The sequence below is a fragment of the Guillardia theta genome (assembly GCF_000315625.1).
Source record: "Guillardia theta CCMP2712 unplaced genomic scaffold GUITHscaffold_177, whole genome shotgun sequence".
In the NCBI taxonomy this organism is placed as follows: domain Eukaryota; class Cryptophyceae; order Pyrenomonadales; family Geminigeraceae; genus Guillardia; species Guillardia theta.
This window is the reverse complement of record NW_005434499.1, coordinates 9,447-31,544: the sequence shown is the minus strand read 5'-3', so window position 1 is coordinate 31,544 and position 22,098 is coordinate 9,447. Positions and strand designations below refer to the sequence as shown.

The 22,098-nt window shown below is 53.8% G+C and overlaps 7 protein-coding genes across 7 annotated transcripts in view; 4 read left to right on the top strand and 3 right to left on the bottom strand.

Annotated features, from left to right (window-relative positions):
* Positions 1–2,688: 2,688 nt before the first annotated feature.
* On the bottom strand, positions 2,689–5,591 carry GUITHDRAFT_90722 (hypothetical protein). Its single transcript, XM_005820426.1, has 5 exons — positions 5,430–5,591; positions 4,071–5,379; positions 3,961–4,006; positions 3,853–3,900; positions 2,689–3,773 (listed from the first exon to the last, which is right to left on the bottom strand). Exons 1-5 carry the CDS (start codon positions 5,579–5,581, stop codon positions 3,688–3,690), a joined length of 1,641 nt encoding a protein of 546 aa, XP_005820483.1. The 5' UTR covers positions 5,582–5,591; the 3' UTR covers positions 2,689–3,687.
* A 2,475-nt stretch (positions 5,592–8,066) lies between these two features.
* Positions 8,067–9,905, top strand: GUITHDRAFT_147863 (2-C-methyl-D-erythritol 4-phosphate cytidylyltransferase; the record flags this gene model as incomplete). Its single annotated transcript, XM_005820425.1, has 7 exons — positions 8,067–8,079; positions 8,215–8,483; positions 8,584–8,638; positions 8,771–8,967; positions 9,240–9,335; positions 9,504–9,617; positions 9,837–9,905. The coding sequence occupies 7 exons, from the start codon at positions 8,067–8,069 to the stop codon at positions 9,903–9,905; spliced, it is 813 nt and encodes a 270-aa protein (XP_005820482.1).
* Positions 9,906–10,177: 272 nt separating this feature from the next.
* GUITHDRAFT_166441 (hypothetical protein) lies at positions 10,178–13,854 on the bottom strand (the record flags this gene model as incomplete). The annotated part of the gene is made up of 12 exons (XM_005820424.1): positions 12,570–13,854; positions 12,340–12,429; positions 12,227–12,283; positions 12,134–12,179; positions 12,039–12,085; positions 11,901–11,987; positions 11,722–11,799; positions 11,311–11,406; positions 11,068–11,143; positions 10,792–10,826; positions 10,514–10,612; positions 10,178–10,267 (listed from the first exon to the last, which is right to left on the bottom strand). The coding sequence occupies exons 1-12, from the start codon at positions 13,260–13,262 to the stop codon at positions 10,178–10,180; spliced, it is 1,494 nt and encodes a 497-aa protein (XP_005820481.1). The 5' UTR covers positions 13,263–13,854.
* A 125-nt stretch (positions 13,855–13,979) lies between these two features.
* Positions 13,980–15,020, top strand: GUITHDRAFT_147861 (hypothetical protein; the record flags this gene model as incomplete). The annotated part of the gene is made up of 5 exons (XM_005820423.1): positions 13,980–14,093; positions 14,163–14,328; positions 14,405–14,541; positions 14,730–14,813; positions 14,961–15,020. The coding sequence occupies 5 exons, from the start codon at positions 13,980–13,982 to the stop codon at positions 15,018–15,020; spliced, it is 561 nt and encodes a 186-aa protein (XP_005820480.1).
* Positions 15,021–15,883: 863 nt separating this feature from the next.
* On the bottom strand, positions 15,884–17,324 carry GUITHDRAFT_156015 (hypothetical protein). Its single transcript, XM_005820422.1, has one exon. The coding sequence runs from the start codon at positions 17,100–17,102 to the stop codon at positions 16,089–16,091; it is 1,014 nt and encodes a 337-aa protein (XP_005820479.1). The 5' UTR covers positions 17,103–17,324; the 3' UTR covers positions 15,884–16,088.
* A 2,516-nt stretch (positions 17,325–19,840) lies between these two features.
* GUITHDRAFT_120300 (hypothetical protein) lies at positions 19,841–20,194 on the top strand (the record flags this gene model as incomplete). Its single annotated transcript, XM_005820421.1, has 1 exon — positions 19,841–20,194. One exon carries the CDS (start codon positions 19,841–19,843, stop codon positions 20,192–20,194), a length of 354 nt encoding a protein of 117 aa, XP_005820478.1.
* Positions 20,195–21,485: 1,291 nt separating this feature from the next.
* Positions 21,486–22,098, top strand: part of GUITHDRAFT_81338 (hypothetical protein) — a gene marked incomplete at both ends in the record, with an annotated part of 3,232 nt that continues 2,619 nt past the window's right edge. Inside the window, one exon of the mRNA XM_005820420.1 lies at positions 21,486–21,994. Coding sequence (XP_005820477.1) covers positions 21,486–21,994 — 509 coding nt within the window. The remainder of the gene's footprint in view (positions 21,995–22,098) is intronic.

The window sequence follows — 22,098 nt, the reverse complement described above, 5'->3', positions numbered from 1 at the left end:
GAGGAGGAGGAGGAGGAGGAGGAGGAGGAGGAGGAAAGGACGGAGCAGGCGCGATAGAGTGGAGTCGAAGCAGTATCTGTAGTGCTGAAACCTCACCTTGTACGGGAGGTTAGCACTCAAGGCTAGGCTTAGCCTTGATATTCAGATAACACGAGCACACACAGCAAGGGAAAGGACAGACCACCTCAGCAGTTGTTGACGATCCTTCTATAAAGGTTCATCTCCGTACCAGTAAAGGAGATACCACCCGTACTTGGCACACTGTCGCCCCACAGGGGTTGTACTCCAGAGGTCCAGTAGCCCTCGTGGCTGTTACCGGTTGCAGACCTAGCTGAAGAGGCTGATCCTGATGATTAAGGCTTGGTGACTCAGGGAAGGACTAGGGGTAGTGCTCCTTGCTGAAGGAAGCAGGGGTGTCCTCTGCTTAGAAGTTGACATGCTTCCCTCCTTGGATGTTGAACCGTGATGCCATCAGCACTTCGAGAGGAAACCTTGCTCGCTCGCAGTAGGGAAGAGAACCCCGTCCTCTTCAGCTTGTAAGCCACCACGGGTGAACGGTTCCTGGTACAAAAACCTCAGAGGGGTCCTTTTCAGCACAAGATTCACACTGAAATAGAGTATCCTGGGTCATCCAGGAGAAGTCAGTTTCGAACACGAGTACGACACAGCCAACTGTCCTTTCTTGTTCAGTAAGCCTTTGTCTGACTCGGGCTCGGTTCCTATTAGCTCTGACAACAAGCTTCTAAGGCTTTGTCGGTAGGTTATCTTGACCTCGAGGAGGTCAGGCTGAGTGGAGCCTGTCAGATGCGAGAAAGCGCAGAGAAGAGCGTGTCAGAGCTCATAGGAACCGAGTCCGAATCAGACAAAGGTTTACTGAAAAGAAAGGACAGTTGGCTGTCTCGGTTTCCTCTCGAAGGGCTGACGGGATATTCAACATCTAAGGAGGAAAGCTTGTCATTTTCCAAGGAGAGAACACCCCTACTTTCTCCAGCCAAGAGACGGGTACTCCAGTCTTCTTCCTCGAAGGTATAAAAGAATCATCCTCGTCAGAACCAGGTGGTCATCTTCCCCTTTCGTGCGTGGGCCACGTCTACTTGTGCCACTCCAGTGTGTGTTGGTTTGTTTGCTTTGTTGTGTGAGAATAAAGAGAGATAGACCTCCTCCTGTCACACTGCTTTCCTCTTAGTAGAGAAATTCCAGGGCAAGTTCTTGGGGTGTGACAGCTGAGTGGAGCTCTCAGACCTGATGATAATTGCAAACAAGCAGGCATGTAAAATTACGGTATATTACAACGTTCATACGACCCAAGCATATGTTCTCGTCCCTGCTCGCAGCATCTTACGTGCCAGCCCTCCCCTTGTTTTGTTTACCAGGAACTTGGTGCAGGCATCGAGGCATCGAGGTTGAGAGTCCTGGGAGCTGAGAGTGCTGAGAGTGCTGAGAGTGCTGAGAGTGCTGAGAGTGCTGAGAAGAGCAGCAGGTCTCGTTCTTGCATGATGATCTCAATTCGTGTCCTTCACAAGAACTTCAACCGAAAGCTGTTCATCAACACATTTCAACTCCTGGCTTCATCGTTGACAAATCCTTGCATCCTCCCATTTTTGCAACCAGCGCGAAATTAGGTAACTTCTGTTCAGGTATTCCCACTGATATACAAATTTCCAGGCACAAAGATCCTCATTGATCATGTCAACATGTTATGAATAATCGAAATAAGGCGATCGACCCACTTACACAAGAATATGTTTTTCTGTTGTACGAGGTGGTGGGCAGAAGGTTGTTTCTGATGCACAAGGTGAGTGGGTTGTTTCTGAGGTGGGAGGCGGGCAGGACGCTTCTTCATCTGGGACGGTCTCGGAACCTTGAAAGTTTCTCCAAAGGAAGGTTGCAGGAGTTTTTGTACTCTCCTGGAACTTCGGGCCTCGGCCTCGGGGGACGGATTAGGACAAGGTTGCGACTGATCGTCGTCCATGACGTTGAGCATCATGTCAAGGAGAATATTCAAGAACAAGGAGAAGTAAGTCCACACGAACCCCAAGCATTCCCGAGGGCGAAAGCTGCTCATTGGTGGCTGAAGAAGAAAGGAGGACAGGGAGGCAAAGAGAATGGAGGGTGAGAGGAAGTGCGAAGGAAAGAGAGAGAGAGGAAGGAAGGGGGTGAAGGAAAGAGGAAGGAGGAAGGAGGAAGGAGGAAGGAAGGAGGAAGGAGGAAGGAGGGAGGAGGGAGGAGGGAGGAGGGAGGAGGGAGGAGGGAGGAAGGAGGAGGGAGGAGGAAGGAGGAAGGAGGAAGGAGGAAGGAGGAAGGAGGAAGGAAGCGATTGAGCGAGCGAGGGAAGAGGAAGGTGGTGGGAAGGAGGGAGAGGAGGAACAAGAGGGGGTTACTAGTTGGGCAAGGGGGCGTCGTAATTGAGTTGGCAGACTAATCTAGTCCTGTGGTGGGGTGGTGGCAGTATTAGGTAGGGGTGGTGGGATCGACTCCGACTGTGTGAAGACAGTCAAACCCGTTTCTGGACTTGGGGAGAACTGTGGAAATGTTTCAAATCCTTGCATTTGATTTGAAGTTACTAGGTTATTTTTTCGGAGCTCCGAGCATTCAATTGACCCTGGCCTCTTGATCAGTTCCGAAATACTGCTGTGCCGTTAACTTCAGTCAACTCGACCGGATCGGACCGGGATGGTCCGTGTATCTCGGAGATATTACTAGTCTATTTTTTAACTTAACTCTAGTACTGCCATATTACTACTACTACTCTAGTGCTGCCATAGCCGGAAGCCTCCTCGACTCTCCTGATTGTCCTCGTACTGATTTTTAACTTAACTTTGAGTAAAGACTTTAGCCGGAAGCCTCCGATCCAGTTGATTGTTCCACTCCGACTCGGCCGCGGCCGTGTGGGGGGCCTCAGGCTCAGCTCTTGACTCAAACAACACTGAGCAGTGGAAGGCTTCGCAACTGATCCGATCAGAACGCCGGGACGGTGCCACCGTCACTGTCGGCACAGTCGACGCACTGCGGCACACAACTTGGCAAAGACCCAGAGTCTGGGTATATATACATCGGATATTCCTGACCATTCACCGTGACTGGCACTGCGGCAGCCCCTTCAAGTGAACTTCGGAACGGGCCCCGGTCTGGCACCCCGGTATCAAACCTCACCCTGCCGACCGTACTGTACGGTCGACTCGGCTGCTGTCCCCCCGCCCCAAACGGAAGTGGAAAGGTTTACTTCCGGGGGAGGGGCAAGTTCAACAGTGATACCGATACATTCACTCCGACTCAGTCCGGGCCCGGGCCGGGCACCCGGCTACTAATACTGACTACGGACCGTACGGCACGGTATCAGTGATTCCCGGGCTTCACGCCAATGAGTACCGTACGGCCCTGCCAGGCCGAGTTCAGATCACCATGGCACTGCCCGGCGGCCAGTGCGACTGACTCCGAGGCTGTGACGGTCCGACGGCGCCCACCGCCCTTCAGAAGCAGCCCCTGGCATCTCAGCAGCACTGATCGGACAGTGAGCGGAACTTCCGATTTCGGAGCTGGCAGCCTGAACTTCGGAATGCCTGAGAGAGTCACCGCCGCCGTCTGAGCCTGCAAGTTGTAGCGGGTTCACTGTCAAGATTCTCACGATAACGTATCACGATGCTTTGCCGTTGAGAGAAAGAATAGACTGAAAACGATGTTGCCTTTCTAGGCAGCATCAAGCATCAGCGGCTGAAGCAGCCCGCCGCCGCCGCCGCCGCCGTTCCCGTTGGCATGTACAATAATTGGAGTTCCTGGCCCAACAGTCCGTCACTTATAGTCTGAGGAACAGAAATGACGAAGGTGGGGTCAGGAGAGGAGAAGAGCAGGTACCGTGTATTCCCCCGTTTCGCTTCTGCACTGGACGCCACATGAGATAGGCTGTGTTCAAGTCTGGTTCAGCACCTCCAATAATCCAACAAACGCACGGGAAAAGCTCACCGAGTAGGGCGACGTAAAGGGCAGCGATGATGACAACGACGACAAACTGTTCGATGAAAGGGCCGTTAGTGTGAGTAACGAGGGGCAGACCAGTCAAGTCCAGCCCTCACCTTCCAAGAGCCGTAGCCGTCTTGCTGCAGCATGGGGTCGATCACTGTATTCCAGGTGAGCGATGAATTCGCTGCTATCACCATCAGCGCCAGCATCCAAGAAACGCCCGACAGCATCCTGCTGTTGCGATGGTCGCCCATGCTCTCCCTGCTATCCGTGAACTTAAGGAGCGGGATAAGAGCCAGGGGCAGGTGGAGGGCGAGCACGATGGAGGCGATGACGCAAAGATCGTTTGCTCCACGTGGACCAGCAATGATCGAGACACAGAGGGAGGGGACAATGGCTATCCCTCTCGAGATCAGGTTTCGCAGCCACAAGGGCAGGCTCATCTCAACGAACCCCTCCATCACGAACTGCCCTGCATACGTGCCGGTGATGGTGGAGCTCTGGCCCGACGCCAAGAGCGCCACTGCCCAGAACATGCCTGCTTGCTCCCCAACGGTAGTCTGGAGAAGCTTTCCGGCAGTTTCAAGGCCGACGGGAAAGCACTTGTCGAGGTTGCTGGTCTCTTTACATTCGGGCGTGTTGACCTCGCAGACCTCTTGCACAGGAGAGCACCAGTACGGCGCAAAGCTCGAAGCTGCCACCAACAAGACGCTCCAGTTGACCAGGAAGCTGACACCGAGCGCGAACGCGGTCTCTATGGTGGTGTAGATGCAAGCAAACCTGATGGAGGTCTTCTCGCGCTTGGTCTTCCTCGCCAGGACGAGGGCGGACTGCAAGAAGAGGTTGTGCGGCATCGCGACTGCCCCAAGGAGGCCAACAGCGATCATCTCTGACCCAGCAGGAAGGTTGGGCACTGCTGCTCCAACCACAGACGACCATCCGTCAGGAGGGCTGAGGAAGCACTCAGCCATGAAGCAGAAGGACATGATGCCGACGAGCCCCCCAACGAACGCGGTGAGGTAGGAGAGCCCCAAGTAGGAGAGGGTGAGGAAGACGAGAGTGCTCGCTGCACACGTCAGAACCCCTCCCCACAACGGGATCATGCCCTTGGAAAGCAGCTGAATGGCGAAGGCGGTTCCTATCACCTCAGGGACGTCGCTGGCCACGATCATCAGCTCGCTTAGGACCCAGAGCACGTAGCGAATGAAGGGAGGGTACTCGTATCGGCAGAGCTGTGCTAGGTGGCGGTGCGTGACGATGCCGAGGCGGAGGGAAAGGACCTGAATGATGAGACCCAAGACTGATGACCACAGCAGCACCCAAGACAGGCTGTATCCGAACTGAGCGCCAGCTTGTAGGTCTGTCTCTAAGTTTCCTGGATCCAAGTATGCAATGCTTATGAGCCATGCTGGTCCTGTGAACCTGTCATCTTCTTCGTTATGACCTGTTGACATTGCGAGCCACCAACATACCTCCAAAGCTCTCTGAAGGAGAACCCGTTGGCTCCGAAGCTCTCGTCCTCCTCGTCACCTTCGCCATGTTTTCCTCGAGGTGGTTCTATATCTGTTACCCTCCTCTCTCCCTCTCTCGCCTCCTCTCTCGCCTCCTCCTCTCCCCCTTCCATCAGCCTCGCCCCATCCACCATTCCCTACAAAATCGAACCAAATCCGCCTCCACCCCCCCCTTTGCGTACCACTTGGACCCTACCCCCACCTCACCCGAACCATGTCTCCCCTACAGGCATATGAAAAGTACCCGCACAAAGACCGTTATGTGCCCATGGGTGGGTGGTGATGTTTCGTATTGGGGTGGGGTTTCAGTCACGTAGGGTGATGAAGGGAACGGACTCGGCCCGCCTCGATTCCGACGAAACTATGAGCGAGCGAAGGAGGGGGGAAGGGAGTAGGGAGAAGAGAGATGAATGTACGGGAAAGTAGATGGAACATGTACATTGACATATTCATCTGATGATGCTCTAGATTATATATGTACATTGACATATTCATCTGATGATGCTCTAAATTATATATGTACATTGACATATTCATCTGATGATGCTCTAGATTATATCTTCTTTGGACCTCACCTCGCCTCGTCCACACTTGTTGATCCTTCAGCTTGATTGCTGAAACTCATCTAGAACATGAGCAGCAATTCACAAGGGCCTTCATACCTGGTCTTTTGAGTAGTTGAAGGGGAGCTGACACATAGTTGTGCTACTGCGTATGTCGTACACTAGCGCTCGTCCTCTCTACGAGCATGCAGACTTGATGCAATAAGACTAATTGAGATTTTTCTGCTTCCCTCCGACAACCTTTGCAGCACGAGACTGGCGACGAGCATGCGCAGGCTGCTTCAAATGGCCGCCAATGCGTAAAGTCGTGGAATATTGTCGGTCCAGGGCTGGGCTGCGTTCCACCTGTACGATGACTGACAAGCTGGAACGGCGAGCGGAACCGACGTGATGTGGCGACGCATATCAGAGGCGACGAGAAACTGTCGATGCTCCATCATTCTGCCATGTTGTGGCGACGCATATCAGAGGCGACAAGAAACTCTCGATGCTCCATCATTCTGCCATGATGTGGCGACGCATATCAGAGGCGACAAGAAACTCTCGATGCTCCATCATTCTGCCATGATGTGGCGACGCATATCAGAGGCGACGAGAAACTCTCGATGCTCCATCATTCTGCCATGATGTGGCGACGCATATCAGAGGCGACGAGAAACTCTCGATGCTCCATCATTCTGCCATGTTGTCAACCCCTGGGTCTAACCAGACCTATCCTCTCACCCCCTTCATTCTTGACAACCGGGTAGCCATGGGTGATACCATTCTCCTTCACGTGCTTGATCTGCAGCTGACGGGTGAAAAGAGAAACGAGGAGGGAGGAGGGAGGAGGGAGCAGGGAGCAGGGAGCAGGGAGCAGGGAGCAGGGAGCAGGGAGCAGGGAGCAGGGAGCAGGGAGCAGGGAGCAGGGAGTGAAACCTGCTCACGGCACATCTTGACTTTGAACAAAGCTGCTCTTAGATCTTCCCTGTCGATGCTGGGATCCACTTTCTGAAGGTAGCAAGGTAGTCAAGGTGGCTGCTGGTACCGCGAACGATGGCAGAGAGAAGATCTCTGCCTGCCCACCTTGAGCTCTTTCAAGTAGGCCGGCATGCTCTCGTCCAGCTCGCTGTCCGTCGTGTTCCACGGGATCACGAGGGACTCGAACGCTGCACGTCGGCTACACACGATCACGAGCGATCTCAAGAGAAGGCATGCGGCATGCGGGGATTCCTCACAGTCGTCTACGCGCGATGATCTCCTGGACGCCTTCTCTCTCGATGTCTCCCCTGCTCACGCATCACTTGCTGAAAGCAGACGCTGCTTGCCTCGGGGCCACCTGTATTTCCATGCAGGGGATACTCCGTAAAACCTTTGGTCGTCTTCGATGTTGTTTCTCTCTCCATCAGCATCTCTCCCTGCTCGACTGCCTCGCTTCATGCTTACAACGCGGCTCAGTCAAGGCAAGCACAAGAACGATTCTGCTTCTTCCCCTCCAGCTCACCAGGGTAGGTGCAGGACGAAGTCTTCCTCCTCCTCTCTGGAATCTGACATGTAGTTTTCGTGATAGAACTCAGTCGGGACGAGGGAAAAGGCAGGCTGAGATCGCTTCATGTCAATGTAGCTCTTGTTCCCTTCCTTGTCCCCCGTCTCATCTTCTCCTCCTCTGATGCGCATGAGAGAAGGAACGGAATGGGTCCTCGAGCATGCAGCACCATCATGTGCACATGCCATGAGCGATGACATGATGTTGCAGTGGCATGAAGCTAGAGGAGAAGATGAGAAAACACGGGTTCGCTGAGTTTTTGCGGAGAACTCAGGAGCTGGAGGGGGAAAGAATGGCGAGGAGGAGAGGGAGGAGGAGGCGCAGAACGACAGAGATGATGAGGAGGAGGACGAAGAGGAGGAGAAGTCTGATGAAGTTAGAGTCATGGAGCAGAGGAGGAGGAGGAGGAGGAGGGTCGGGACCATGAAACAGCGATTGGACATGCGCCCACTGCGCCCGCCCGGTCTAAAGCATGTATGAGCGGGGATGTGGTCATAGCGGCCGGCGGCCATGGCGTTACGTTGTCCGACGACGACGATGATGATGACGACGATGATGACGATGATGACGATCAGTACATGCTCTGCATTTTTACTCCCTTCTTCACCCAGCAGCTTCGTTCAGCTCGCTTCCTCTTCCTCCTCCAGGGTCTGTCCAGCCTTCCTGCGCAAGGGATCTGGCCCGGGTCTCGTAGTCCCGAGCGTTGGAAAGTGGAAGGGAAGAGGAGGAGCCAGCAGTCTCCGAGCATCAGGGAAGAAGCAGGAGAGCGCGATCGACGATGTCTCCGTCATCCTCCTCGCAGGAGGCGTGGGGTCACGAATGAAGGCCGACAGACCGAAACAGTTCCTGGAGCTCGAAGGAAAGCCGATCCTCCGACACAGCCTCGAGCTTTTCATGAAGATCCAGGGGGTGACAAGGATTGTGATCGTAAGAGGAGGAGGAGGAGGGGGAGGAGGAGGGGGAGGAGGAAGGGAAACGGGTGAGGGGAGAGAAGCGGGAGGGTCCTGAGCTCCCTACGTACTCTCAGGTCATTGCGCCTGAGTACAGAGATTCTCTTGCTGATGTAACGAAGAAAGATGCCAGTGAGCTCTCCTTTGCTCTTCCTCCTATCACCCCCTTCTACTCTCCCTCCTCTCCCTCCTCTCCCTCCTCTCCCTCCTCTCCCTCCTCTCCCTCCCCCTTCCCGTTTGTTTCCCTCACCTCCCTCCTCCCAGGGATCTGCTTTGCGGAGCCAGGAAAGGAGCGCCAGGACTCTGTGTTCAACGGGCTTCAGGAGACGGCGCTGGACACGTCTCTGATCTGCATTCATGACGCTGCCAGACCGCTGGTGACCGAGCAGGAGATTCTTTCATGTATGAACGATGCGCTCGAGCACGGCGCTGCTGTCCTCGCAGTTCCCATGAAGGCTACGGTCAGAAATGATCCTGCTGCTCCTGCTCTCCTGCTCTCCTGCTCTCCTGCTCCCTGCTCCTGCTTCCTGCTCCTGCTCCCTACTGATGCTCATGATCCCTGTTTCTTGCCCTTGCTCCCGCTTAAGCTCCTCCTCATTCTCTTCCTGCTACTCCTTGCTCTGCTCCTGTTACAGCTCTATCTTTGACCTCCTTGTCACCTGCCTCAATCCCCTGCTTGCCTGCTTCTTGTCTCTTGTCCAGCTGATTCTCAGCTGACTTGGTGGGTCTGAAGGTGAAGGAGAGTGAGGATGGGAAGTTTGTGTTGCGAACGATCGAGAGGTCGAGGCTGTGGGAGATCCACACGCCACAGGTGAGGGAGAAGGAGCAAGTGAGAGGAGGGCGAGGTTTGGGAAGGCAGAGGAAGGGAGAGAGTCGAAGATTGGTGGAGGTAGAGGACGGGGACGGGGACATGGACGAGGACAAGGGAGGGAGGAGGACGAGGATAAAGACAAGCGGGGGAGGACAAGGACGAGGTCTGGTCAAGACGATTGTGCAGATTATAAGACCTGCTCTTCTCCGCGAAGGATTCAAGAAAGTGAAGGAGCTCAACCTTGCCGTGACGGATGATGTCTCCATCATAGAGCAGCTTCCTGCTCCTGTCAAGATCACTGTGAGCTCCTGCTCCTGCTCCCTGCTTCTCCTTCTCCTTCTCCCTGCTCCTACTACTCCTACTCCTACTCCTGCTCCTGCTCCTGCTCCCTGCTTCTCCTTCTCCTTCTCCCTGCTCCTACTGCTCCTACTCCTGCTCCTACTCCTACTCCTGCTCCTGCTCCTCTGTCCCTCCTGCAACACAGTTGACTACTATGATGATTCCTGGTTGATGCCTCAGGTTGGCGAGTACACCAACATCAAGATCACAACTCCAGAAGACATGCCCATGGCACGCTCGATCTTGTGAGGAGGAGGAGAAGGATGGGGTTGGAGGGTTGGGGGGAGGAGGAGGAGGAGAAGGAGATAGTGGGGAGGTAGCGGTTATGGTGCACGGGGTGGGGGAACACGGAGGAGTGGAAGAACTGATGATGTATGCAGAGAACAGCGTCGTACGATGAAAGCGGCATGAGGGAGAAGAGTTAATTCTTCAAGTAAGAAGTGCCGCCGTCTTGTCTCCTCCTCCCTCCTCCTCCTCCTCCTCCTCGAGAAGAAAAAACTTCTACTGGGGAAAATCTTCTCCTAAGCAGCTCTTGCAAACACTTTCCTCGCTGCTTCGCCGATCGCTGCCGCGCACTTCTCGATATCCTCCCGAGTCTGAGCAGAATTGATCTGAAGGTGCAATGAGGAGAAGAAATAAAGGAGGAGGAGGAGGAGGAGGGCTGAGAGCGAAGAGAGAGGAACATAGAAGAGCACGAGGTGGATCGATCATGAAAGACGAAGAGGACAGCAGAGGAGAGGAGGAAGCAAGATAGCAGTGACAGAGAACAAGGCTGAGCTCAGGGAGCCCGAGGGAGAGGAAGAGGATGGAGGAAGCGAGGGAGAAGAGGGAGGAGGGGAGGGGAGGGGCGGGAGCACCGTGATCCTGATAGAGGGACGAGGAGCAATCTTTTGAAGAGGAGAATAGTCGGCGACGACAAGCGAGACGTTGAACTCGTCGAGAACGACGTCACAGATCTGATACGAAGTCATGCGAGGAGAGAGCGAGGAAGGGAGGTCGCTGCGATGAAAGGCAGGGAAATGTGAAGGAGAGGAGAAGAGGATCAAATAGAAGGTGAGAATAGGAAGGGATAGTAGTTGTGGTAGAGGAAGCAAGGAGCAGGGAGCAAGTAAAGAAGAGGAGAAGCGAGTAGGACCTTCTGCAGAGTTTCATCGTCAGCCTGTCTTGTTCCTGATTCATCAAGTCAGAACAAACGGGATGTGGAGGAGGAGGTTGAAGAGACTTGGCGACGTTTGCGATAAGAGGAACGACCAGGGGTACAGAGGAGGAGGGGCAGAATAACAAGGAGGGGCATTGCGAAATCTCAAGGGAGGAAGGAGGGAGAGCAACAAGGGAGGAGGGAAGGGGAGGAAATGTGAGGAAAGGAGTTGGAAGAGAGCAACCGAAGGTGCAAGAGGGGAATGTTCTCTACCTTTTCCCTGCTGAAGATGCAGATGCTTGACTGGAGAAATTTCATCGCCCATGAGCCACAGGGTATCGCAGGCGTTCTGTTCAACAGTAACATGAGTGGGAGAATGAAGAGAAAGAAGAGAGGGGAGGGAGGAGAAAAAATTCCTTGGAAGAGCAAGAGCAAGAGCAAGAGCAAGAGCAATACAAGGAACAAGGGAAGGGGCAGTGGAAGCGAAAGGACAAAACTAGAAGGAGAGGACGTCACCTTATCCAAGTTGAGGGTCATGTCTCTGAGGACTTCATGAGCCAAGGTTGAGTTTTCGCGCAGTTTTGAGATTCTCTCCTTGTCTTGCCGGATGATCTGAGGGGTCGGAAGAAAGCGGACAGTCAGGCAAGCAGCACAAGACAGGAGGAACAGGCATCATCGATATGCTAAGTGATGTTGATTGAGGGGCAGGAGAGGAAGATTCAGAGCGTGAGAGGGAGATAGAAGGGGAGGAAAGAAGGAAATAGAAGAGTGGGGAGGAGTGACGGGGAGAAGGATGAAGAGGATGAGGGGAAGAACTATGAGGAAGAAGAGAAGAAGGATGCTGCAAATCGTGCTCGCTCAATTGCTTTCAACATCCACAGAGCACTTGCGCTCTCTTACGTCCCCTCGTCACTTGACAAGACCCACCCGCAGTGCTGCAATGGCTGCCGTCGCGTTGAATGGAGGAAGAGACGCGGAGAACACGTAGCCAGTGCTGGACAGTCTCTGCCGTGCCATGAATCATGCAGGGACAGCAGCGAAAGGGACGAGGGAGGAAGGAGCATGTAGAGGAGGGAGGGAGGGGGGACACGGGGATCCTCCCACACCTGATGTGCAATGATCGGCCCATCTGCCACGGCGAAGCCTCCAATGGAGGCCAGAGAGTTTGACATGGAGCCGCAACGGATGGTTATCTGCGGGGAGGAGGGTGAGGTGGAGAAGAGAGGGCAATGAATCTGGTCTACATCCGATGCTGGGATGCCCCAGTGCTCCAGCGATCCTTTGCCGGTCTCTGCACGCAGAAGGTCAACCATCCTCAGGTCACCTCTATGCCCCTCACCTCCCAACGTTCCCAACGCCATCGACTCGTCCAGGAGCACACGGAACTGCAGGGCGCGATCAGCCACGGCGACATGGGCGGAGGGCCGCACACCTTATACTGCTTCGCTAGCTCCACCACCTCTTGCAGCGGGCAGATCATTCCTGTGTTCTGATCCATGGAGTGAGTGATGGAGAGAGAGGCAACGGCAGCGGTCGCGGGTGGACCTGATATAATCCTTCCACCACGATGAACCTGCGATTCAATGGCTTCTGGTTCTTCGCGTCAGCTTGCTTGACAATCTCTAGGATGCTCTCCTGCAAGGCCAGCGTCAGAACCTGAGAACAGACACTGACGAAAGGTAGAGAGGAAGGAAGGTAGAGAGCCATGTAGGCACAAGTTTCAACATCCACAGATGTGAGATAGACGGCAACATCAAACAGCTTGATGAGCTCACCAGGTCCGCCATGTCGTTGTGGCGAAACTCCTTCACGTAGGCTCGTGACAAGTCGATACCCGCCTGCAGAGAGTACGAGATGGCTTCGTCTCGAATGACCAAGTCCCCTCGCTTGAGGAATGCTGGGATAATCGACGAGGCTGTTGCAGCATCATACGAATAGATGATCCCTCCCTCCGCCCCGTAGAAGTCAGCCAGCTCCCTCTCCAGGTCCAGGTGCACATCAATGGTGCCGTAGAAGCCACGGGGACCGCAGGAGCCAACTCCATACTTCCTGATCGTCTGCTCGCATTCGTCCTTGATCGACTCTTCGTTCAGCATGTTGAGGAAGTCGAAGGAGGCGAAGTTGATGGACTCCTTGCCGTTGATGATGACGCGGCAGCCCTGGTGGGAGGTAACAACCCTCTCCGACCTCTTCACCACGCTCTCCATGGCCTCCTTGGTAACGAGGGGATCAGGGGTCCACTGCTCGCAAAGTTCATCTATCTCCCCCTCCGTGAGGCCCTCGGTTCCTTGCAGCGGCTTGTATCTCTTCTGAAAGAGCAGGTAACCAATCACGATCACCAGCACTGCTTCCACAAAGAAATGCACATCAATCCTGCTGAGCAGCGCCAATACAAGCTGCTCCACTGTTGGGTCCAGGAGGAACCCAAGTTCTGCTGTGCCGACCGAAGCCTTGGATGTTTCTGCCATGATGTTCAGCTCTATCGAGAGATCAGCGGCCGATATTTCAGTTCAATCCTCTTCGGGAGATAGAAGACTCTTAGATTGTGAACGAAATCTGAAAAAACAAGTCAAAAGCCAGCTCCAACAAATCACATTGAAAGTTGGCAAATGACTAAGAACAGAAGCAGAGGAAGGGATCGGAGAGGAAAGGAGGGTATAGGCGACAACGACGAAGAGGAAGACGAAGGGCTGAAGCAGGAGCAGGAGCAGGAAGCAAGATCAGGAGCAGGAGCAGGAGCAGGAAGCAGGAAGCAGGAAGCAAGAGCATCAACAGGAAGCAGGAGCAGAAAAGCGAGAGCAGGAAGCAGGAGCAGGAAGCAGGAGCGGGAAGCAGGAGCAGGAGCAGGAGCAGGAGCAGGAGCAGGAGCAGGAGGTTCTTGGCGGGGAGGAGGAGGGAGGAGATCATTTTCGTGTTGTCCTGGAGTCCCCCAAAGCGCATGAGGAGCGCGGGAAAAGAGCTCCAGTGCTGACAAACACAAAAATCAAAACAAATTGACATTAAACTACAAAAAGATGTACCATAAAACTGAATTTATCATAAAATTGGCAACAAAATGTGAATATTTTATAAATCTACTATAAATTTTGTTCAGACCTACAGCAGACATAAGCCGAGATGAGACTAGAAAAAATCCCGAGGCAGCAGAATCCGAGTACCGAGAGGGCAGGCGAACATGACTAGAGATGCGGGAGGGTAGGGAGGACGAGGTCGAGGACGAGGACGAGGTCGAGGACGAGGACGAGGACGAGGACGAGGACGAGGACGAGGACGAGGTCGAGGTCGAGGTCGAGGTCGAGGTCGAGGGAGGGGAAAGGAGCTAAAATAGGTTGAGAAGTTTTGATCCTTTGATTCACACAGGTACCAAGGTCAACGACGAGAGTCCGATGAGAAACTTAGGGGGAAGCATCCACATGCTCGAGAGGTGTACGAGCCTTGTCACGCAGCGAGCGAGATGCATCGGAAGGAGACAATGGAGAGGTTACCATGACAGCGTTGGGAGCCTGCAGAAACCAAGAGTCTTGTTTGAAGCCGGTGAGATGAAGGGAGATGAATCGAATGTTTGCTGCTGCTGAATCTGATTGCCATGCTGATGACGCTTATGGTTCAGCTGATTGGATGGTCGTCGACAAACCCAGCATGTGGCACAGTACGAGGAAAGTCAGAGCAGGGGCAGAGGTAGGGGCAGCAGATGCCTCAGAAGGCGAATCGAGGAACTTAGAAGACTGGCTTCAAGAACATTATCCGGTGAGGGGGGGGAGGGAGGCGGTTTGCAACCGCAAGGTTGTCATTCATCAGCCAAGGATCTCAAAAACGTCAGGGACGGTGGGCTAGCAAACAGGCTCGACCTCGTCACCTCCGGGTACCTTCCGTGCGCCAATAGCTGCTCCTGCTTACCTTGGGCCCCCTGCTGCAGCTGTGTTGTTGTAGCCAAGACACAGGAGGCAGTAGAAGAAATGTTGGCTCGCGTCCAGTCCGGGAGGATCTTCAAGACTTACTGGGCCATCCTTGAGGGAGAGGTACAGACGAAAAGCTTCTCCTCCTCTCCCTCCTCCTCTCCTCGTCTCACTGTCTGTTGTCTTGATCTCTTTCCTCTCGCCTTCTCCTTTCTCTCCCTTCCCCATTTGCTCACATTTGAAGGTTTTCTTGTGCTCAGGTCGAAGCAGATGGATCCTTCGAGCTTCACTTCTACAGCCGCTACAACCGATCCAAAAAGATCTCAGTGACGGAAAAAAGAGGTTGTATCTCTGACTCTTCTACTCTCTTTCTCTCACTCACGTCCACCACTCCGACTTTCAATCTCAGAATCTTATTCCCTGCCTCTGCTCTTGTTCTGCCTCCCCCTCTCTCACCTCCTCCCTCCCCTTCATCCTTCTCCAACCTCCTGCTCTTGTAGCGCTCTTCCTCTCTCTCCCTGCTCCTCCTCTTCTGCGCGTGCAGCTTCGAGGCTTACAAGTCTCCCAGGGCCTCGTGGAAAGCTGGGGAGATGTAGCTGGAAGAGACTGCAGACATTATCTGCTCCCTCCTTCCTAGCATACACCCGAGCGCCTGTCCTTAGTGCTGTGGAAGTCGATCTAGTAGGAGGAGGTCAGCGGCATCAGATCCGTGCCGGTTTTGCCTTCCTTGGACATCCGTATGCTTGTTCTTCCCGGCTCACCGAGCCACCCTGTCTTCCCTTGTGCTCCTGCCCTCCTCGTTCCCTGCCCTCCCTCCTCCATCTCAGTCTCTTCCTCGATGCTCTTTGTCTTGTTCTCTGCTGCTCCCTCTCCTCCTCTTTGCTACTCCCTCCTTTCCTTTCTGATATCCCTTCTCCTCGTCCCCGTTGGGTCCCCTCCTTCCTCATTGGCTTGCAGCATCGTTGGGGATACTCTCTATGGAGGACTTGAGTGGAGCCAGGAAGGAATCGCCTTGTACTGCAAGCATGAGATGCGATGATAAAGATTTGACGGTTTCTTCAGACACTCCAAGCGCGTGTCTGTGGAGGGCGTTGAGGTTTGCTCCCCTTGTTTAACCCGCGTAATGAAACTTGTCCTTCAGCTTTCTTCGCCAACTCCTGCTCGCATGGAATGGGCATTCAGAGCCTTCTAGCAGCTCGTCGGTAGCTTTTATTGAAAGCAAAAGCATAATAAAGGATCTTAGAGCAATTAACTAGGCAAACGAATTCAACACAACACTGTCGGTTATCAGCCTGTTCAAACTGGAATCTGTTCCATTATTCATCGTCGTACAGTGGAGCCTGTAGAGGTCCCAACATATCAAATTTACAACGTTCGGGTAAATTCATCTCAGTCCCGTTATGAGGATAGCAACTCTGGTAGCCGTGCTTGATTCAGATCTTGATGGAAATCTTGATTCAAATCTTGATGGAAATCGTGAAAAAGTTTCTGTTTCTCTTCGGCATCGTCACTGACGTCCTTGTTCTCATTCAACTCACTGGAGTCACTAGAATCTCCATCTTCAATATCCTCTAATGAGAAGTTGGAGACTTCAAAGCGTGTCAGGTTCAACATCTCGACATCCCGTACAGCTATAGCAGCGTTCTCGCTCCCTTCTTGCACATGCTTTGTGTCTGATGACTTGCGAAAGGATTCACTTGACATCGCATGGCTGGCGATCGAGATCCTCCTGCTATTCGCTCTTAGATCTGGCCTACCAACTACCAAGACTGGACAGTGGCAGTATTTCACGGCGTATGATGAGACAGACCGTCCCAGAGCCCTCTTCAACCAGCTCATCCCCCGTGAACCAACGACAGCCAGGTTGACCATATGAATCTCGGCCCATGCAACAAACTGTTTTGCCGGATCGCCCTCAGCCTCCACCTTGACGCACTTGAGCCCTCTGGCCTGACACCACTGCTCGAATGTGTGAAGCACTCCACCGCTGTCATGGCAGTAGGTCGGGAGCAGCGGAGCAGCACAACCTGACGAAGACTTGTTGCATTTCACGTGTATCAAGATAATTTCATCTCCCTTACGGAAGATGTTATCCACTGCCCACTGGAAAGCATAGAAACATTCGTCCGACGCGTGCACACCCACAGCAATCTTCCTGCAGACACCCCCGGGGTTAGAAGAACAACGGGAGAATGTTGAGCTGCAATCACTTGCTGTCAAACACTCTGCGCAGGTCCTCAGGTTGCTATCACAGTAGTCGATGCGCCCGCAGCACATGCAAGTCGTCTTGACGAGGGGCTCGTTTGAACCCCAGTTTCTCAGAACCATCACTGGAATGTTCACATCGCTGCAGTCCTGGACAGCAGAGATCTTGGTGATCGAACGAGCTAGGCGCCGAAGAGACCTTCCCATTGAGCAGATTGCCAGTGAGAAATCCCCCCGTCGCAATTCATCGACAAGCTCTTCCATTGACTTAGTCTCTTCTAGTGCGCGTGCACTGGAGATTCGTCCAAACAACTTCTTGTAAAGATCAAGTTGCAAAGTTCCTGGGTTGTGGACATTGCGGCTTCGACTTCCTCGTGCATACTCCCACCACCCTGAAAGCGAGAAGTCGCAGGCAGCCCTAGAGTGCATAATGCACACTTCGTCGCTCTGCTGCAGTACGTTGTCCCTCGCCCATGAAAGTTCGTGTATCCTTCCCGCTCGCAAATCATTGTCTCCATTGCAATCTAGACATATGGCAACTTTCCTGTTACTCTTAGTCTGGAGTTTGGGATCGGATACGAAATCCTCTGTCGGCGCAACTTCCATTGCGACTTCAGTATGATCTCCAAGTCCGGAGCTGTTGAAACAATCTGATGCCTGCCGCTCAATGGAAGTTATTTACACTTCACCTCCGATGCGAGCCACCAGGTACAGGACGAGTATACCAAAGAACAAGTCCCTGTACGCGTCTGACCAAGTTATGACCTCCAGGCAGATATTTTTCCAAGAGCCCCCTCCCCTCTGTCTGTCTACTTTGGCTCTGTCTAGTATTCAGTCTCAAGTTTCTTCACGTTCTACTATGTTCCTTCCCTTCACTCTCTGTCCTCGTCCCTCCTCACTCCTTTCCCTCCTCCTCTGCTCCATCCCTGTAGCGTGGCATCATTGCAGCCTAGAATCAGAGGGGGCTACGGAATCGGGGGTCCACATAGTACCCGTATGCTGGGTGGGTACCAGAGCTCGAAATTGAGGGGTACTTTTCCAAGAACATGCTTCATTACCCGTACTTTGATTTATCAAAAGGTGGGTACTTTTAATTTCATAGGGGTGGGGTACCTGCAGGGGTGACGAAACAGGGGTGAAATGGTACCCAAATTCCACCAAATTGAGAGAATGACGGGGGTTGTTCTGGGGCCACTTCGATCGAATGTCAAGTCGAGGGTAGGGGTAGTGGATGAGCACCTCGTTACCGGTGGTTAAGAGATCAATTATTGGGGTATAATGGAATGACTGACATGATTGGTAGGGTTATGTAGTTAGCACCCCGTAAGTTTATAATTAAGTTTTTATAAAGACAACGAAGGGGTGGGGGTGCAAGTTGTTGGTATCGACATGGCACAAGTAGGGGTACAAGTACAGAATTCTGGTACAAAATTAGTTTAATATGTGGGTGGGTGACAGATCAGGGGTCTAGAAGTTCTTTGTGGCGGTACATGATCATTACAATTTTTATAAGTTTAAAATAACTAATTCATCGCTCATAACCTGAATGCTTCTCGAATCTTTTGGGGATAATTTGAAATAAACTGCCGAAAATGTGAAAGGAAACATCAAGTCCTCCGAACTTCGGAAGGCGCGGCTTGCCCTGACTCCCGAGTCGGGCCGGGTCCGGCGCCGGGGCCGGCGCTGCCGCATAGCCGCAAGCCGGCCCGGCTCCCGCCGGCCCGCGGCCGGCACCGTCCAATCACGGCAGTGCCTTGAACGGCATGCGGAGGCTCAGGGCCCGGGCCCAATTCTGATCGGATCCGACCGTACCGTACTGCCTGAGTCCGTCCATCCGGGCCGAGTGAACCGTCTTAAGTTGCGGCCCGGCCCGCCGCCGGGCCGACCCGGTGACTCGCCGAGTACGGTCCGATCTGAGACCGTTTAGAGTCTCCGAGGCTCACTCAGCGGCCCCTATGATGACCCAGGCCGCAAGTTCAAACTTCAACCGTTCACTGACGGGGCTACACTGGGCCTACGTGCCGAGTGAACTGAGAGTCGGAGTCGAATCATCCCGGCCGGGCGGCGAGCCCGGCGGCGGGTGACGAGTCGGTCAATGGGCCCTCGGAGTCCTGGCAACCCGGTTGCAACCGTTGATCATGCCCAGTGCCCCGGCCGCAGGACCCGGGTGCTACCCGGGTACCGTACTGCAGTGACTTTCCCCCGGCGGCAGTTCCGCGTGACTCACTGACTCTCAGACTGTTAAGTCACTCCACTGCCGCGCCGCGGCGGCCGGGCCCCCGGGCCGGCCCCGGCCCGGGCTCACCGTGGCAGCGGCAGGGGCCGCCCGGGGAAGTTCCGCGCGGCCGCGGAGTTCTTGAAGTTCCGGGCCGCCCGGCGGCCGGGAGGCGGATGACAGTGATCATGGCATCATCAGCGGCATTACTTGATCCGATCGGACTCGGCGAGTCGAGAGCTCACGGCGTCACGGCGGGGCCATGGCGGTCATGGTCTTTGAATGACGTACTAGAATCTTCTTTGACCCTCTCAATGGCATGAAAATGCGCGATTTCAGATATTCTCATTTGCGTCCTTTTGGTCTAAGAAGGCAAAACAACCCCACCTCTACAACTGTCAACCCGTACCCCTCATAAGCCTGAAGTTTACCCCACCTTGCAACACTCTTGGATTACCCCCTACCCCCTTCTGGATACTCCCCGTATGACTGCAATCTAGAGGTGTGACTCATTTACGAATCCCGACCGACGCCAACGAGTGAGGTTTGAGATCTTACCGAGGGCGGCAGGGAGGAAGTCGTTTACTAGCCGCCCTTGTTCTTATCAGGACCGGGGTGACCAAAAGGGACGCAGAAGGTTGTGACAGTCCTCGGCTTCTAAAATAGATCAAAGGCTCGTTCTCCCATTCAATCTCATCAAATTTTCGTCACAAGAACAAGACACACAGCGATGAACAATCAAGGTGTACAGAAGGTCAAGGTGTATCCACGGAGAAAAAGACTGCAAGACATGCCAAGGGCTGAGGTCAACCAGCGACAGCAGCATGAGGTAGAGGTTGATCTCGAGGTCCTTCAGAGGCTCTTCGGAATGAAGCAGTCAAGCGCGGCAAGATCTTTGGTATGCAATCGGCTGCAGAGCTCTTTGCAGAAGAATCTGACTGGTCCTGTCTACACAGGGTATCTCGTTGACATGCTTCAAAGGAGTATGCAGAAGACTGGGGCTCAAGAAATGGCCTTACGAAAAGCCGAACCAAGCATCGGGGGGAAGCAATCAGATCCAAGAGACGGAGAGCAGCGATCCTGATTCCGCAACCACCAGAGTAAGGCCAGCAGATCAAAACCAGGATGAAGAGGATGAGGGAGACGATAAAGGAGCAAGTGACAAGTCCGCGAAGGAGTCAGATCACAAACTTTCACCAGGTACAAGTGGGAGCACAGCTATCCTCAAGGGAGCAGGGGGCCATCAAGATCTGCAGCAATCAACACAAGGAAGCTCTTCTTTCGACAGGGAATGGATGCGGTGGTTTGTGCATATTGCTGATCGAACTGACGACGAGATCATGCCCGCGCCATCTGTGTGGTGTGACTTCTGCAGAGAAAGCCATTCCAACACAGGCTGATTGAGGCTGTGCCAGACGCTTTGCAAGGCAATGTTGTCTTCTCTTTGCCTAGATCGTCCTATTACAGTTAAAGATTTCCTCAAACTTCGTCGTGATCCACTTGATGATTACGTTCGTCTGTTGCAAATCTGAGATTTGCGAGGTCTTTTAGTGTTTTTATTCGTTTATGCTGTATATTCCTGGCTCGGCTAAGTAAACCATGCTGAACTTTCGTTCTGATAGATGGTGGAACATACTGCAACTTCTCGCCCTCGAAGAACTTGAAACTAAGTCTCTATCATCTTTCCCACAATGTGGCCGCCGCTCGATAACAGTCCCTGAACAGTCTCAGAAGCGACTGAATGATGCCCCGAATATGTGGGCATGATCGATAAACGGCACTCATGATGGAACTGAGTCAACTTGCGTGTATCGGATCAGTCGTGGAGCTGGTTGCCACGTTGGCGCGAACAGCTCCGGCGGCGGTTGCTCGGAGCCGCCCCGGTACCGGGTCCGAGTCGCCCGGGAGCTCGCCTCGCACAGCCAACCCACCTGAGCTGAGAAGTCTGTCGGTCCTCAGCAAGCTGAGTCGACTTGGAGCAGCTGAGCCGTTCACGGTGCTTCTTCAAGGTCTGGTGCTACCGTATCAACGGTTGCAGCATGTGGGCGCGTGGTCTGTCAGTGGTCTGTGGCGTGCAGTGTGGCGTGGTCCAGGGCGTGGTCCAATGGCTGTGGTTTGCGCGGGTATGAGGGCGAATTTTGTTGGGGCCGATGGCGCATGTGTTCGACGTGCGGATGCGGGAAGAGGAGGCGAAGATGCTGAGAGAGACGGAGGAGAGGAGGAGGAGAAGCGAAGGAGGAAGAGGGAGGGAGGAAGCAGGAGAGAGAGTAGAGGGGGGGAGGAGGGGAGAGAGAGCAGAGCTTGAGGAGAGCGAAGGTCACGATATTGAAGGAGAGGTGGGCGAGTGGAACTCGCAAGAGAAAGGAATGAAGTCGATGACGTTGAGCGATCGTCCGTTGACTAAGATCCCGATCAAACGCGCCGCTCTGTCTCATGACTGCATCCTCTGTCAAGGGAAAGTCGAGCAGGGGGAGGAGATATGGCCCGTCATCAAGCAGGGAGGGGCAAGCTTGAATCCTGGGGGTAGGAAGGTATCAGCACATGCCTGGTGCCATCTACAGTGCGCCAAGGACGCTGTGGGAGGAGGAGAGCTTGTTCCTCCTGTCTGTCCTCACTGGTTGAAGAAGGGATCGTGCGGCTACGGGGAGCTCTGCTTTTACCTGCACCCAGTGGAGGGGTTAGAGGAACTGAGGAAACAGCTTCCGGACAGGAAGAGGATAGGCTCATGGAAGAGGAGCAAACTCAGGAACAGCAGCAAGGTGGGATCGTTCCGTCGCTGGCTCCTAGATCACTTCAGTCTAGACGAGCTTGCAGCAGGGACTGGCATCCTTGACATCGCGGGAGGAAAGGGAGAGCTCGCTTTTGAGCTTGCAAACCTCAACAAGTAAATCCCTCCTGCCTCTCTTCCTTCCTTTCCTGCTCCCTCCATACCTTCTCTCTCCCCCCGCTTCTCCCCCATTGCCTCTTCCCTCACCTCTCCCCCCCCTC

Bases quoted from the DNA above. Each gene is read 5' to 3' on its own strand.
- GUITHDRAFT_90722 (XM_005820426.1), bottom strand. From the start codon at position 5,581: ATGGAAGGGGGAGAGGAGGAGGCGAGAGAGGAGGCGAGAGAGGGAGAG. The intron at 4,007-4,070 runs GTGAGGGCTGGA...TTCATCGAACAG, and splicing joins ACGGCTACGGCTCTTGGAAG to TTTGTCGTCGTTGTCATCAT. The intron at 3,774-3,852 runs GTACCTGCTCTT...CTGTTGGGCCAG, and splicing joins GCGAAACGGGGGAATACACG to GAACTCCAATTATTGTACAT.
- GUITHDRAFT_156015 (XM_005820422.1), bottom strand. From the start codon at position 17,102: ATGGGAAGGTCTCTTCGGCGCCTAGCTCGTTCGATCACCAAGATCTCT.